At 42.8% G+C, this 16,869-nt stretch overlaps 1 protein-coding gene across 1 annotated transcript; it reads right to left on the reverse strand.

Moving 5' to 3' along the window:
- Nucleotides 1-534: 534 nt before the first annotated feature.
- Nucleotides 535-15,369, reverse strand: DNAAF3 (dynein axonemal assembly factor 3). Its single transcript, XM_063303039.1, has 12 exons — nt 15,130-15,369; nt 12,226-12,309; nt 11,043-11,185; nt 8,403-8,496; nt 8,069-8,226; nt 7,652-7,828; nt 7,402-7,524; nt 6,729-6,851; nt 6,446-6,599; nt 4,337-4,451; nt 3,579-3,653; nt 535-782 (listed from the first exon to the last, which is right to left on the reverse strand). The coding sequence occupies exons 2-12, from the start codon at nt 12,305-12,307 to the stop codon at nt 587-589; spliced, it is 1,440 nt and encodes a 479-aa protein (XP_063159109.1). The 5' UTR covers nt 12,308-12,309; nt 15,130-15,369; the 3' UTR covers nt 535-586.
- Nucleotides 15,370-16,869: the final 1,500 nt, after the last annotated feature.

Here is a 16,869-nt window from a genome sequence, read left to right on the forward strand (position 1 = left end):
CCTCTCTGGGAAATAAACATTGCGACCTGGAACGCCAACTTTACCCTGCAAAGGGGTGTGTGTGTGGGGGGGGGGGTGGAATTAGAAGCAGCAGGCAAACCATCTTTCCCAGAAATTCCCATTGTTATCTTCCACTGCTGGCTTTCCTGCTGAGGATGCCAGAGGCAGCCGTGCATTTCAAAACCACTGCCCTGAAGTGCTTAGGAAGTGGCCAGAGAAGAATCCAAGTGACTTGGTGACACAGGAAGAGGGGAGACATCTTTTCCAGCATTACTGGGGAAGGAGCTTGGCGAGCTGTACAAAGGGGCCTGAGAGCAGGATTAAGTTGTGGGATGAAGATCTCCCCTGTTGATGTTGATGTACTAAAAGAAGAGTCTACCATGCCTAGGGGTGGAAGCAAGTTATATATGAATGCATATAAAATTCCTCCCTGCATCTGACAGATCAGATCATCTCAGATGCATGAGCTCTCCTCCTTTCTAGATCTGACGACCGAGACACTGATCAACAAACATAGCAATCTGCAGCAAGAACCTATTTTATTAAAGAACCGTTAAAAAGGTTAGGGTATAATAAAGTGGTAGCCTCAGGGACCAGGTGCTGCCATCTCAGGTGGAATTATCTCACAGGGGTTATCTCCAGCCTCCTGGTCCCCAAGTTGAAACAAAGAAAAGGTTTTTTTGTCTGTTCCAGCAACTGGCACAAATCCTGCATCCGTCACCAGACTAGTTACTTGGGAGGAGAACTTGGAGACTTGTTCTTTGCGGAGGTCAGGCAGGAAGCTATGAGAAGAACACATAAATCAACAAGTAAAGGTTATGAGCCATCTGGGTCTTGGTAACCATTCAGTTGTCTAGCTTATATATCAGGCTGCTCTAATTAAGGAAAAATATATCTCAGTTATTTTTTTTCGGTCATTTGTTTTAATACATTCTGCTTGCTTAATGAGCTAGTTTCACTTAGCAGAGAAGCCAGACCCTTACTGCATTATTTTGCAATGCAGCAAGACCATTTTCAAAAGATGTTAAGTAAGAATTATGTTGGAGAAAATTGTAACACTGGACACTAGAACAAAAGCTACGTCACACACAGATTAAATCTACAGGCAAAGGCAGAAACAGCAGCTAAAAACAATACCAGGAGTCATGAGGACTAGGAGGAAATTGTCTTTAGGGCTTATTCACACAACCAATTTTGCCATACTCTTGTCTTGCCCTTGAGCTGGGAGGATCTCCTGCTGCCCTCAATTTTGCTGTCCTCATAGCTGCCCTTACTGCTCATCCAGAACAGGACTGCGTTGTGCTGCTATCTGTACAGGTAGTCCTCACTTAACAACCATACATTTAGTGCCAGTTTCGATTTACGATGGTGCTGAAAAAAAATGACTTACAACTGGTCCTCACACTTACGACCGTTGCAGCATCCCTGCAGTCACATGATCATGATTTGGACGCTTGGCAACTGGTTTGCATTTATGACTGTCACAGCATCCCGTGGTCATATGATAGCCATTTTCTACCTTCCCATCTGGAATGCACCCCCCTCTACGTTGCACCACCTCCCTCCTCAGAGACACATTCCATCACATCAGGTCAGATTTGCTTAATGATCGCTTTGCTTGGCAACCGAAATTCCGGGCCCAATTATGGTTGTTAAGCGAGGACTACCTGTATAGGTATGCTGTACCATGCAATGTTGTAAGGGCAGTGACGGGTGGTTTACCATGACTGAATCTGAATGTCACCAGCTGTGATAAAAGACACCACCAGTCACTTTATAGAATGTATCCTGGGCTTGTCTTTGTACTTCATCCAATCCAGGTGCTCCATCCAATCAATTTTTTTCCTGTCCCCCCCCCCACCCCCAGGACTGTCAGTCTATCAACCTAATGATCATTAGAGGGCAGCAAAGGGTTCACCACTCTTGAGTGCCACCTAGTGGTTGCCTGAATTTGTGTTGCCTGAATGCAGCTGCTGTGCAAGCGTCCTTCGAGTCTTTGGAGTGTGGAGGAGATGTGCTAAGGTGCTGGGTATATCCAGAACAATTTTTCCAAAATGATTATTAACTCACTGACCTATTGGCCACTAAGCGTTAAAAGGGCTTTTTTTTTTGGATTGCTTGGCTGCCATGGCATGGTCACTGAGACTTGTGCAGCCAAGAGGTAGCCACTGGGTAACTGATGCTGAAGAGCTGAAATCTGAGACAAGAGCTTTGTTGGGTAGGCGTTGATGGATAGGTCAACTTGCCTTTCAAATAAAGTTGTTTCCAAAGCTTGGGTCCCAGTCTCTCTCACAGCCAGAGTAATAGGAAATATAAGGGAAGGCCCCCTGCCCAGCCTCTACCCCCAGTGCACACAGAAGGCACCCCAGAGCACCCACTTTACAGATGAGACAAATGGAATTGGTCTTCAAGAGCAGGACTAGTAGGTGTGCATCTATTGGGCGCTTTGGTCTCTCAGTTGAGGCAGCAAGCCCTTTTGGCTTTATTGCTCAAGCTACCCACTTGAGAACACGGGGGGTGGGGGCTATAAAGCTGAGTTCTAGACACAGATTGGAAAGAACTAATCCCACAGCAGATTTGCTGAGCAGTTGGAACTGAGCAGATCACCAACCTCAACTGCGTCATCTTAGGCCGCCATGCACCCTAGATTGTCCACACGGAAAGACTTGAACCAGTATAACATGGAAAACATCTCTTCCACAAGACATCTAAAGCTCGTTTTGGGCAGGCTGCCTTAGCAACAGGCTGATGAGAAAGGAGATGATGATAAATGGGCACCTTCATGCCAGGGCAAGAAGGCTGTGTAGGTGGTCTCTTAATCTGGCACCAAAAACTCAGCAAGACAGGCAGCTGTGATGTCATTGCAGGGAAAGTTTCCATTCTACTTACAAGCCTTCTAACCTCTAATGACAAGGCTGCCTAAAACAGTTATCCTCAAAAGAATGGGCAAATGCATCTGACAAACATGGTTATACACAGCACACATGGAGATACATCAAAGTACACAAGTTGAAGTGAACTGTGGTTTTCTCCCAAACTCTTATCCTAAACTAATCCATGCAAAACTCTTTTTGCATCTACAGAGACTAGCAAATCCTGTGATTTCCTCAATAGCTGAATACATCAAATGTCAATTATAAATTGCCTACTCATCACTGAAGGGGCTTCTGCTGAGCCAGGCCACTTGTTTACTAGTTTATTTTAGCCTTGTTCTCAGCCTACTTGTTTCAAAATTTGGTGGTGATGGGCAAGCAGCTGCTTTGACTGCTATATAACGTAGTCTTCTCCATCCTGGTGTCCTGCAGATGAGCTGGATTTCAACTCCCATAATTCCCACACACAATGACTAAACATTAACTAAATGAGGGCGTAAATTTTTGTCTAAATGTATTATAGAAGTTCTTGAAGAAGTTTACTATTCCAGGCTACCTAGTATAAATCTGAACAAGCAATGCAACTGAACGAAAAGAAACACGAATGACTTCAATTCTGGAAAAAATGCAACTGCAGTGTGGAATTTGGAGGACTCTATTTTTAGCCCTGCTGGAAATGAAAGAACGAAAAAAAGCGAAACTTACTTCGTTAGCTCAACAATAAGAGTGGCTTTTGGAGCCGTCACCAGACTCAAATTTGGTTTAAGAAAATGCACCATGCTACAAAAAGCAAATAAAGAAGAAATGAACGTGATTTGAAGTAAGAGAACCTTGGTTCCTCAGCTTGATCTGGAGTTGTCCATGCAATTATGAGGCTTTTGTCTATCGACTTAGAAAAATACTGATTGAATTACCCCAAACTTCCACCTTTCTCATTATGCTGAGATACGTATGATAATGGTGCTACCAACTTGCATGGTTATACGGACTCTCAAAACTGCGTTTTCCAGGGTCAAACATGAGTTTGAGGTCTGGCATTAGCATTTTTTCCCACTCCCTGCTCTGTCCCACTCTTTCTCACCCCTCCTCTCATAGCTGGCATTGATCAAACTGTAAAGCATTCATCTAAATTTCTGCACTTCTATCCACACGGTATCTAAGGAGGCATGATTTTGAATGTGGATAGCTGTTAGTAACTTTAGAAAATTCATAAAGGAGTTTTGCATTTTGAACTGAACAAAAACTTTGGAGAATTGGATGTATCATGCAATTGGTGAAACCGCCAAATGTGATGAGTGGGGCAGGTCTCTCTTTCTAACAAGGCCAACAGATATTTAGTAACCCAACTAGTCTAGATAGATCAGCTCCCAATGAATTTGGTTATTTCCTACTTGCTCAGTAGGAAATCAAGAGGAAGAATTCAGGCTCCCCAGCAGAAAAGTTCCACGCTACCCAATTCCTACCTGCAAGAGAAGAAGAGGAGATTGAAAAGTTGTTGGTATTTGACTTTGTGATGGAGCTCAGGGAGGCAGTCAAGGGACAGGAAATGGACACGGACATCTTCTGTTGCAGGAAGTCCTATGGCATTGGAAAGACACACGCTAGTGAAAAGGGAGAGGGGCAAAAAGAGTTAGACCAGGATCTGGATGAATAGAAGAAAGAACAAGGCACAGAATGTGGCTGGGAACAACGGAAAATAAAGTCATAACGTAACATAAAAACCTTGCTGTATGACAAATGAGACACTTATTTACGGAAAATCTTACCAGTAATTTGTTCAATTCCATGATATGGGGTGGGTGGGAGGGAATCTATGTTCCTCAAGATGTTCCTGAATTACCACTTTGGGGATCCTTCCCCATTGGCCTTCTCGGCTGGGGATGCCAGGAGCTGAAGTTCAAGTTCCCGATTCCTTACCTGTTGCTTTCCATGGGCTACTTCATTGGAAACTTCGCAAGAGAGACACTCAGAATTTTACTGGGGAAATTCTGGGCAAAACCCAGGAGACGTATCTGCTCAGCTATTAAATATGGAAGCCTCACCACAAAAAGAGGGAGTTGCAAAGATCAGTAGTTTACAGCTGTATATGATGCATCGGAAGAAACAAGTTCTAATATAACTACAGGCAAGTACAGAAAATGGTTGCTAATGAAACATCTGGGGAAAAAATCGTTAAGATTTGGCCCACCTTTTTTCCCCCGTCCCTGGGACATCTTCTGATTGTGAAGTTTTTAAAGGGAAGGGGCTTATGCAGGAATGTAAAAGAAATCTGCCCTGTGTTTCTTTTGGAGCAGATTTGTGGGGTGAAATGAAGCTAACTTTCCTGAGGCATAGACAGCAACACTAGGCATTCAGTCTATTTATTTATTTATTATTCAAATTTAATTACCGCTCATCTCCACCAAAAGAAGGATTCTGGATGGTATCCCTTTTCAAAAGGCGTCTGTCTATATACTGCTAAAATCCTTGTGTCTGTCTGATATTTTCTAACTTTTAACTGGGCGAAATGGTGCACCACAGGGCAACAATTTTTGAAGCAAGGTACCTCAAATGGGCCAACTTGCAGAATGCGTCCAAAATTCAGGACCCATGACTCCCATGGAATTGAAATTTGGCAAATTTTATAGAACATTTTATGACATAAAAATTATCCTAAAACATTTTATGACATAATGCAAAATGACATAAAACATCTCCTGTGGTCAACTCCTGATGTTTGACTGGGCTGTACAGTTCAACCTGGGCTACCTTCGAGGCAGACACATCTCTCCCTGAATTTCTAAGAACTTTTCCAGTACATTAGAAGCTCTGCCACCGTTGAAGGCACTAAGGAATCTGGTGAGGAAATATCTCTGAAACAATGACCCAAGGGGTTATGGGTTGTCTAGTTTATTTCTAAAAGCTGCTGGGATAGTTATGTAAATACTTAAAAAAGAGCTAGTTTACAGAGGGGAAATCTATGTTAGTAAATCTTAGATCCCAGCAGTCTGAGCAGAAGGATCTGTACAAAAATAGATCTAATAGATAAGGTAGCAGCAGCGCACCAAAGCCAAGGAATGGTTTTTGAGGAGCAGCAGCACTAAAACAAACAGGCAAATAAAAGCAAAATAATCATCTAATACCCAACCTTCCTTCCATAGTGGACCTGGACCATTCTGGCCTCCCTTTGCCTTTAGAAAGCTTAGATCAGGCATATGTACATAACAATTTTTGAAAAGTCTGCATTTATAAATGTGAGATTCTTGGGAAATTTATACCGATGACTACATACATGAGTAGAAGCAGCGTAAAAAACCTCTATTTATTAAAAGGAAGATGCAAACGTAAATAACCACCTTTTTGAACAACTCTGTTAAAGATACAAATGGCTGCTGCTGTGGTAGAAAGACCCTAACTTTACTTTATCCATCCCGCCCCATAGAAAAACATTTGGCAATCAGCTCTGAATTCCTGGGGTACACCAAGATCTGAATCAACTCAGTCATAAAGGCAAACACTGAATTGTGGAATCTTGCACGCCAGAAAAGACCCACGGAAGTCCCTTAAAGAGAAAGCACTAATCAACTATGTACCATTTGTAGCACACAACACAGCACAGTCACCACCACCACCACGAAGATCATCATCTTTCCTCTCTTCAGAAGGTGCTGAAGGGTCATAGCGAGTGTTATATCTCAGTTCATACAATAAGGCAGTGACATTATGCAAGGAGATTTCCTGGGCATTCTGTGAATGAAAAGATGATCAACTTGAAAAGGTGTCCCAGCACGAGATCCTATTCTCAGCTACGTCTGAATGCAGCCATAGCCTTCACAAACGACAACTTCTACTCCCCACTAAAAGAATCATGCTCACTTTACTAGGGTGGCCATTGATGGTTTTCAGCAGACTGGGATCTTCAGCTTCAATGCCAAACGTGATGTACGGGCCAGTGGCGATATCTCCCCAGTATCCCCGTGCTGGTACTGGCTCCCCTTTCTGGGAGATGAGAAATCTGAATGAGTTAATTTGGTCTGTCATATTGCTGTTTTTATCCCTACTTAGGTTTTCCAGCTATGGGAGGGAGAAAAAGCAATTATAAAGATTAGAAGGGAGGTGGGCTAGGGTTATAAAAGCAAAACGTGAAGCCTTCTTTTTCCAATCTCTCCTATAAATTTTGCCCATCTCACTAGGTGGATTGCTAGGCCAATGTGGGAAAACACCATTCACTTTGGATCATGTACTCTGGTCTCATGGTGTGAGAACTGGCAGTTGCAAATTAGACTTGTGACTGCTTCAGATTCTAACAATATTTATACTTCATTAACATGGGGAACGACAAAGGCATCTTAACTACAAAATGGCATCTTAATGGCATCTTAACTACAAAATTCTTTGTAGTTTTGTTGCTAGGATCCATCATAAGAAAGGTGGCCTTTCATTCTGTAGAGCAGTGTTTCTCAACGTTGGTGGCTTTAAGATGTGTGGACTTCAACTCCCAGAATTCCCCTGCCAGCTGCCAGCATCTTAAGAAAGTGGAAGGCCTCACGTGTCTGATGAGACGTCCAGATGCCAAGGTTTTGTTGGGGACGTCATAGCTAGCTTCTCGCATTTCAAAGGCCACGCCTGTGTCACGCCACTGGAAAAACTCACGGAAGTTTATTACTCTGGCCTAGAAGGAGAAAAAGAATATTGTGATGGCAAAAGGAGCGTCCCCACCATGATCTCCATAATACCAGAACCCCAAATGTACCACCATGATCTCCATAATACCAGAACCCCACATTTTAGTTCCATACCCCTTGCTCGTGCAGCTTCATGGTGAGATCCCAGTCACACACCCCGCGGCGGGAGTCGTAACGGGTGCCCAGGAATTGCCGGAGGCGCAGGTCCCAAAGCTGCTTGATCTGGAAGGCTTGTGGGTCCGGATTCCGCCAGAACTGAAAGATGGCCTCTAACTGATCCCGCTCCCTGAACTATCCCAAAAAGAACAAGAGTTAGGTAGTTGCTGAACCCCAGGCTCCTGAGCCCTACATGAAGGGAGGAGAGTCAAGTGGCTGAACCCAGAAAAGGGTGTGGAGCACAGTAACTTGGATCCTCAATCCAGGAAGTGTAGCAACAAAGTGTGGGTCTCAAAGAAGCCATGACAGCACAAGAAACATGTCTTCGTTGCTCCCTCAGTGATAACCTCACTGGTGAATTATTTTGCACTTCACCTTGAGTGCAGAGAAATCCAAAATGGGGAGATCAGCCAGCTGGAAGTCAGAGTCTGTGATGTACTGGATGAAGAGGCCTGCTTTCTCCTGCAAGTAGGCAGCAGTCTGGCTTCGGAGGAGGGTGTTCCCCATCAGTTCCAAGAATGTTTCACTCTTCTCTTGGGTGAGGGAGGATGTAGCAAAGAGACATCAATTGTAAGGCATCAACATTCAATTTCCTGGATCTGCCACCCATCCCCAACCACCATCAGAGTGGCCCAGAAGCCCAAACCAACTGGTTGCCAAGGAAGGGGGCAAAGCTGGGGTAGGTAGAGGAACCCTTCTTTCCCTTTACCTTGTAGGCCCATCTTGTCTGGAGGCTCCAGAGCCAGGTTCAAGAACAGCAGCTGCCGACTCACAGCCTCCAGATTGTTCTCCAGAACATAGAACTGAGTGAATGAGAGAGGACAATTAGCTGAGCAAACTGGAAAGTCTTCCCCATTACACTGTGAATATCAAAATGGAAACTGCCTTACATTGACTGGACCACTGAATCATCCAGACCATTTTTTTTAAAGCAGATTAAAAAGATGAGAAACATATCACAGATCTGCAACATCTTATTAAGTTTGGCTCTTAATTAAGTAAGACATGCTTAGCACAAAATGAAATATCTGATTGTCTGGCCTGCAGCCTTTCCCAACTGGCTCACTCCTGCCTCATTACTGGTTATAAACCAGAATAACTGATTGATATTTTATCAGTAGAGGACATGATCAGAACATGATTTCCTACGAGGTGAGAATTTGTGTCTAATCTTTAAAATGAGGAACCCACTAGAGCCAACAGAAGCAGGTACATCTGGGTATGTGTGTGAGAGAGTAAATAGCATGCACCAGAGTAATAGTAATTGGCAGGTTATGGAAGAGAGAGAGAGAGTTGGCTGCAGGAAGCTTGGGGTATATCCCCCTCTCTTAGGGGATCTGTCTTTTACGTTTTAGCTTTTTTCTCCACTAACATGCTGCCTGTATACTTGTAAATAAAGAAGCGATTACAAAGATATTACAGCTCTTCAGTATTCTTGCACCCCAAAAGAGCAGCAACCCCATCCCTCACTCTTTCCATTATTCACAGATGTTCAAAGCATGCAGACAAGCCTTTCCAGAGAGAAACTGTGGATCCCAGACTCTTCAGCTCTAACCCACTTAGTGACCTCTCACTCCCCGCATCCTCCTCCTCTTTCCCAGTTTACTGTTCAGCTGGCTCAATACAAACTGATTCACTACCCATTGTACTCCAATTCCCTGCTAACATGCTATGCTTCATTCCTATCACAAGGAATTCATGAATTCAAGCAGAGCTCCTAGGAGACCAATACCAGGACTTCAAATTTTTCTTTCCCAGCCCTGCTCCCTCCCCCCACCCGCTCCATCACGATCCTCTTGTTACGAAGTGACACTGAAAAAAACTTGCTGTGAGAATCACTACCGTTGACTCATTACCTCATGATGAAGGAAGGGTGCAAGAGGACATTTATGTGAATGTAGGAGTTGCTATGGGGGTTTGCAGTGATGCTGCATCTGTGGTCACACATGCCCTTGCTCTTCTTTACTTTCACACCTCCACCTCGCATGTCAACCACAATATACATGGACTTCAGCACTAGTTGTGCTGAACTGAAGGACTATCACTGGTGGACAGCAAAACAGCCCTGTCAGACTCCTCACATTGACAGGAATTAATTAATGTCACGACACATTTCAGGAAAAGGAAAAGAGGGGGCAATATACCACCATCACTTTATCACATGGGCAATATGACTCAAATTTGAGAAGAGAGCTCACTAGTTCTGGTGCCTATGATATAGCTCAGTAGAGAAATGTTTTCCCTCACAAAAGAAAGCGCGGTCCTTCCCAGCCTCCTTGACGGATTTTAGCTACTGATAATATTTTTATGGAAAAGCAGCTACATATCAGGAGGGATTCAGGTATTTTCCTGATGTTTGAAAACATTCCCAACTGTGTGTCAAACATTTATGTATCACTGTTTATACTTGCAAAGCGTTTTTTAATTTCCGCAACCAGTCTGTTAGAATCTGTTATTTTAATTATAACAGATTATTGCAAAGGGTTATTATAATTTCCACAACCAGTCTGTTAGGGTCACTTTTTTGAGAGCTGAGTATATTGCAGCAGGAATGGGAAATTGTCAGGATCCCCTTAAAAGTGATTTCAAACATTTATTTGCATTTACTTCTACTCTTTATTACCTGCCTTTTTTCCATCACGGAAATCAGTAAGGTTCCCACACAGTTTCCTAATCAGATTCAGACCTGTTTTAGTTTCAGCAAGATTGCTGCTACATCATTTTATATCACGCAACCAAGATTTTAAGTTGTTAAAATAACAGCAGCTTATTGCTGTTGCAACCCTACCCCAAGAAAACTCCATTTTGAGGGGCAACAGACAAAATACAATAAAAACTAAATATGTGTTTTGTTTTTATGGATTTTAATTCTGTAAGCCGCCCAGAGTCATCGTGTGAGAGTTGGGCAGCCATATAAATTTGTTTAATAAATAAATAAAATAAATAAGAATAAAATAATAAATATAGATAATTCTAAATTATTTAACAGAAAGGCTGTGGCTTATGAATGGAATAAATAATTTGCATGTCATGTATACACCAATGGAGAAATGCTATTCATGCAGCAGAGAAATGTATATTCTAGCTCTGGGGCATTTGCTTTGTTCTGCTGTCTTACTGCTGAAATACTGTAGATGTTTTATTAAGTTTTATTTCAGAAAATAATAGGTTTGCAAAATTCAGCTAAATAACCCAAGAACCCATTCAGTCTCTGCAGAATATAGTGGGCAGGGGGAAATAAAACAAGGCAAAAGACTTGTGTGCGGCCGAAAGGAAAACAAATGCAATATTTGGACACACCAACGTGCAGAAATAGCACAAGGCAATCTGGAATGGAAAGGTTACGCACATTGATTTTTCTCCGTGGCAGCCGGTGCATCTGACTCATCGTTTTCAGGATATGTCGTGCATCTATTGACCCCACTAGCAGGATGTTCAGTTCAGGAATACCATCCTGGGACAGTTTCAGATGTTCCATGGAGGATTCTACACCTACAGAGATAATTAGTATGTTCCATCCACAACAGCCCACATTCTATGCTAAAGACATCTTTTACTTCCCTAATAGGAAAAGCCTGCACGTTCAAAAACTGGCAAGGAATGTTTTTCTTATTCTGAATCTGTAAACAATTGCACATACAGTAAATAGTAATTTGCAGAAATTTAAATTGGCAGGAAGAGGCAGTTTTAACTTTGTGCCATGTAGAGATGACATCAGCTTCTGTATGCTTATGGATCAGGGAATCAAGCAATTTGGCCAGGGTACCTAAATTTTTGCATGCAGCTATATCAAGGAGGAACAATGTTTTCAGGACAGTGGGCATTTGGACATTTGAGAACATATTGTGGTTGCTTTCACAAAATGCCTATCGTGGAAGGCTTTGTCTTTTTTATTAAAAAGCTGCCATGATGGATGTTGCTCATCAAAATGCCCATTTATATGAAGGCAAACCAGCTCATCTAGACTACTTTTAGCTTTTTTCAAGCCAGGAGGTTACATTTTCTGACAAAGCCCTGGGCTAAAATTTTTATTTTCTAAAAATGCTGTGAGGACTATGCAGTGACCTTGTAGACCCAGAGACATTTTTATATATAAAGGCAAAGCTAAAAAAAAAAGGATTGCTTTGCAACATATCAATTTCATTTTTGAAATTAAAAGGGCCTTAAAAAATTGATAGCAGGTAGAACATGTGGAACCTAAAAATATTGATAATGGGTAGAAGGGGGAGAGGGCAATTTATAACACAGGAGCATCAAGTTGTCTGCGTGTGTATGTATGTTTGTGTGTATACACACACATAGGCTCTCATCCAACAGAACATCAGCATCTGGTGGACTGAGAAATATTTTTTACTCAGGCAGCTGCTACATCTCACTAGTGAACCTTAATAGAAGCAGAGAGAGAGATTTTGCTACTGAAAGCTCTTCTAAGCTCCTTCCACATTTGTGGGGCAGGAGGCTCCAATTTCATAATAAAGCATGGAAGCAGAGAGGAAATGGGAACCCCATATTTTGTAAAAAGTGACACTTACACACTGCTTGCAGGTTGAGTGCTGGAGAAAACCCCCACCAAGCTGTGGTGCCAAAACCATTGCCAGTACCTGCTGCCATCATGGCTGCAAAGAAAGCACATCATAAGAAAAAAATAATATTTAGGGAAATACATATCAGGAACCCACCACAGTTGACTTACTCTCTGCTATAATTTCATCTACTTCTCAAATTCTTATACAAACCTGATCTTCCAAACCATTTCTCCCTTTGTAGCACTGAACCCAATTTCATTCAGTGATACTGGGCATAGCGAGGAATAGCAGAACTATAGCATTCCTGATTCAGGTTTTATTTATCTATGTAATGGATTTATAGGGCTGCCCAACTCCAAAAATAACCACACAATGTTAAAAAAACCTACCCAGTATACAAAATATAAAACGGCGACCAAACGCAATACTGTAAGTAAACAACCAAAAGGGAACGCCACTCAAATGGACCCCAGCGCCAAGGGTCTTGGTCTTTGCCATGACCATGTCAGACAGTCTTAGGAAAACTACTCTTTCAACCTCACCCTTTACAACAGAGCGGGTCCACCTTATAGGGTTGCTTTCTCCCGTCTTTTGCAGCTTGGTGCCTATTAGGAGAGGGCAACTCCTAATTTCCTGTGAGCAGCACCAATTCTGGGAACTACTGTATAATGTGATGCTTTTAGACTGTGCCAGACTGGAGAAGGTGATACAAAATTGCTGCTCTTTTGATTACACTCACAGGGAAGTTTATTAAGCAGGCACCCCATACCTTTCTCCAAAGAGCAACCTGACCTACATAATTTGTGAACCAACAGACTTCAAGCACCGCCCAAATTCCAGAACCAAAGGGACAAACCTATCTACCAAACTCTCCCTGCCACTCCCCAGTGCTTGCCTCCCTATTTAAGGGACTTGATCACGTACATCTTTGTTCTTGATCTAAGCAAGCCATTTCAGATAGGATATGAACTGGCATATCTTACATCGGTTTGCCAGGAACCAGGGGATAAGTAGAAAAGCATCTGCACTGAAGGGAAATAAAAATGCACTAGAAAGAATGCAGGAAAAAATAAATAAATAAACAAACCCAGAAGAGAAGCCTTTGCTGCTATGGAGCACTGGATATGACACAAAGGCACCTGTCATATTCTGATCCCTCTCATAGCCTCAGGTAGAGACTGGAATGGCGTCAAGAGACCATCAAACCAATATCCAGCCCATCCAATTCCTAACTTAGCTTTTTATTTTAATTATTCCAAAAATGCAAGCTTATAGCAGAATTCATAATGTTAAGACTCCAAGAGTTAGCTCAATAAGCTGAGTAGGATGCTTGGTTTTACGTTCTCTCATATATTCTGCACAGCAAGCTGCTGTTGAGAATAAAAAGACAGCAGCAGTGTAATATGTGGTTCTAAGACTGGAGTGGAAAGAAAATCCAGAGGGCACATATATGACTATTATCACACTAATCTGGACTAGGAGTAAAACCTCTTAACGCGAATGTCACCTTAAATAAGGTGAACTTGAATTGATCATGAACAAATACTGTGTGGAGCAACCTAACACCTTCAATCAATTTATTCAGCCAAATAATTAAATAATATTTGCATGGCTTAGCCTACTTCTGATGGTCTTAGTTCAGTTTTCTCTCTTGGAAGAATTTGGGCTTAGGGTTTGAAATGAAAAATATCAAATAATGATAAAAAATAATAAGCCAGCATATTAAAAGGAAGTTTCTCACTTGTATTCTCCACTCATACTGGACTACGCAGGGAAGGACCATATTTCAGTAACGGAACACCTGCCAAAGGTCCCAAGTTCATTTCCTGGCCTGTCTAGAAGCTGGGAAAATCCTGGTAAAGGGCTTTACCCATAAATAATTACAATTGTGAATTAAACTAACTAACTAACAGCAGATTCTTCAGTGCTTTGATTCTTTCCCTTACCAGTTTCTTTCGAAATGGAGAGCATCAAACAGATGTAACCAGAAACTGGATCCCACCATTTAATACTGTAATAATAAAGCAGCTGCAGAAGATGAAACAGCTCTAATCTTACCACATTATGTTTTAGCACAATCTGCCAATCCTGCTAATGTTAGTCTAGATCAGAGTTTCTCGAAGTGTGGTCTGAGGATCCCTGGGGTTTCCCAAGACCTGCTCAGGGGTCCGTGAAATCAAAATTATTTCCCAACCTATGCTGGAAAATAATAGAATATTAAAATCCTATCAAACAATTGTGAGAAGAGGTAGTGGCAGCAAATGCATCAATTTTAATTTTTAATACAGAAAATATTGATAAATATAACCCATACAAACACAAACTCTTTTGGGGTCCTCCAGAATTTTTAAAAGCCAGAAAGGGTCCTGGGAGAAAAAAGTTTAAGAAACACTGATCCAGTGTTTCCTCAGAACGATGGAGGACCCCAAAGAGCTTTGGTTTATGTGGGTTATATCTATCAATATTTACTGTGTTAGAAATTAAATCTGAGAATTATTTATTTATTTATTTGACATTGTGGGCCCCCTGAAAAGGTCTTGGGGACCCCCAGGGGTCCTCAGACTGGCAATTTTAAGATAGGTGGACTTCAACTCCCAGAATTCCCCAGCCAGCATGAATTTAATGCAACTTACTCTTGAGTAAACTGTGGGCATAATGCACCGAAGATACTATGATTCTAACAGTCTGTGTGACGAGGATGAGGCAATCTACCCACTTTGTGGGGAACGTCCGTCCAAAAAAGCCGAATACTGTAGCAGTACAGTAATGGCAATAAATAGATTTAACTATACTTTATTCTCTATGTGATAGTACGGCGCGACCCTTGACATTTGATATTAATATTCATATATAGTTGACCCATCCCTTCCCCTGAGCTTCCCTTGACACCCCTCCAAGCAGTGAACTTACTTCGAATTTAAAATCTCCTCCACGGGATTTGTGCCTATTCTGCTCACTGGCACTGAGAATCACTCCGGTCTTCCCCACTATCCCGTCTGCCCCTCTGTCTGCCTTTAATTTGAGGTTACCCGCCTGTCCCCTCCGCCACGATCCTCTGCCGAAAAAGGGGGTCGCGGTCCCCTTCCCGCAACCACAGAGACGCCCCCCGCCCCCTTTTGAGGCTCAGGTCCTTCTTGCCCACCAACCTGATGGAAGACGTGACCGACAGCTCGCTGTTCAATCAGTCGCGCCGCAGGACGCGCGACAGCCAATCAAAGCCCGGAAAAGGAAAAATGGGCGAGGAGCGGCGGGTAGTCGGGGACGCGGTCTCCATGGCAACGGGGCCTGCGGTGATGGGGTGGCGTGCCAGGCGTAGATGTCCTCAGAAGTACACTTTTCCCCCTTCTTCGTCGCCGGAATGAAATGGCGTTTCTCCACCCCTTCCTTTCGATTTTAAATGTCAGGCATACATTATATGCACTCACTCATCTGCCGTCATAATAACATGGAAGTCTCTGTGGATGCACTCGTGAACTGATGGGGGCGGGGACTCTCGGGTTTAAATGGAGGAAACAGGCGGAGGAAAAGGTTTATCCACGGGAAAAGCAGTACCCCCTTGCTGATTTTATTAAAGTGGTTTATTGAAAGGAGGGCTTTCTCTTTGTCACTTCCAGGAGGGCTCCTATATTAATTTAATGGGCTGCTTTTCCTCATAACCAAAATCAGAGCGATGTACAGAATAACAACATGCAGGCGCATATGCAATAAATAGAATAAAAGTACAGCATTTAGCTGTGCAGGGATTAAAATGGCAAAACTCTTTTGGCCAGCTTCTAGGGATCAACAGAGTTTTGCAACCCAGATAAGCTAGCTCTGCTTCCACTCCAGGCAGAGATTATTGTCAATAGGGGTTCTCTGGGTGTAATAAATAACTGCAATTCAGCAGTCTCTTTAGAAAGCAGCTGCACTGCCTCTTTGCTCATTGGTTGCAAAAGGTCACAGCTAAATATGTAGTTGATTAGGTGCCATCAAGTCAGTGTTGGCTCCTAGCGACCACATAGATTTCCTCCATCATGATCTGTCCCCAACCTGTTCTTTCAAGTCTCCCAATGGTGCACCCATCACCACGCTGTAACTGATTCCATCTACCTTGCTGCTGGCCATCCTCTCCTCTTTCCTTCCACCTTTCCCAGCATTAGAGTCTTTACCAGAAAGCTGGGTCTTCACATAATATGTCTGAAGTAAGGTAATTTGAGACTGGTCATTTGTGCTTCAAGTGGGAACTCTGGGTTGAATTATCTGATGATCCATTGGTTAGTTTTCTTGACTGTCTATGATAGTCTCAGGAGTCTTCTCCAACAAAATATACAATACTTGGGTTCAAAACTTAATTCTCTTGTTTAGATGACTGTAGGATAGGAGTGAGAGCCAGTTTGGCGTAGTGGCTAAGGCACCAGGCTAGAAACTGGGAGTTCTAGTCCCACCTTAGGTACGAAGCCAGCTGGGTGACCTTGGGCCAATCACTCTCTCTCAGCCCTAGGAAGCAGGCAACGGCAACCCACGGGTGTCTGAAAAACCTTGCCAAGACAACTGCAGGGACTTGTCCAGGCAGTCTCTGAGAATTGGACATGATTGAATGGATTTTAAAAAAAGGGTGGTGGTAACTCCAATGGGATGGGGATGGTTAGCTGTCTCCCTTATGATATAAAC

This window comes from Candoia aspera, chromosome 4 (assembly GCF_035149785.1).
Source record: "Candoia aspera isolate rCanAsp1 chromosome 4, rCanAsp1.hap2, whole genome shotgun sequence".
NCBI lineage: Eukaryota > Metazoa > Chordata > Lepidosauria > Squamata > Boidae > Candoia > Candoia aspera.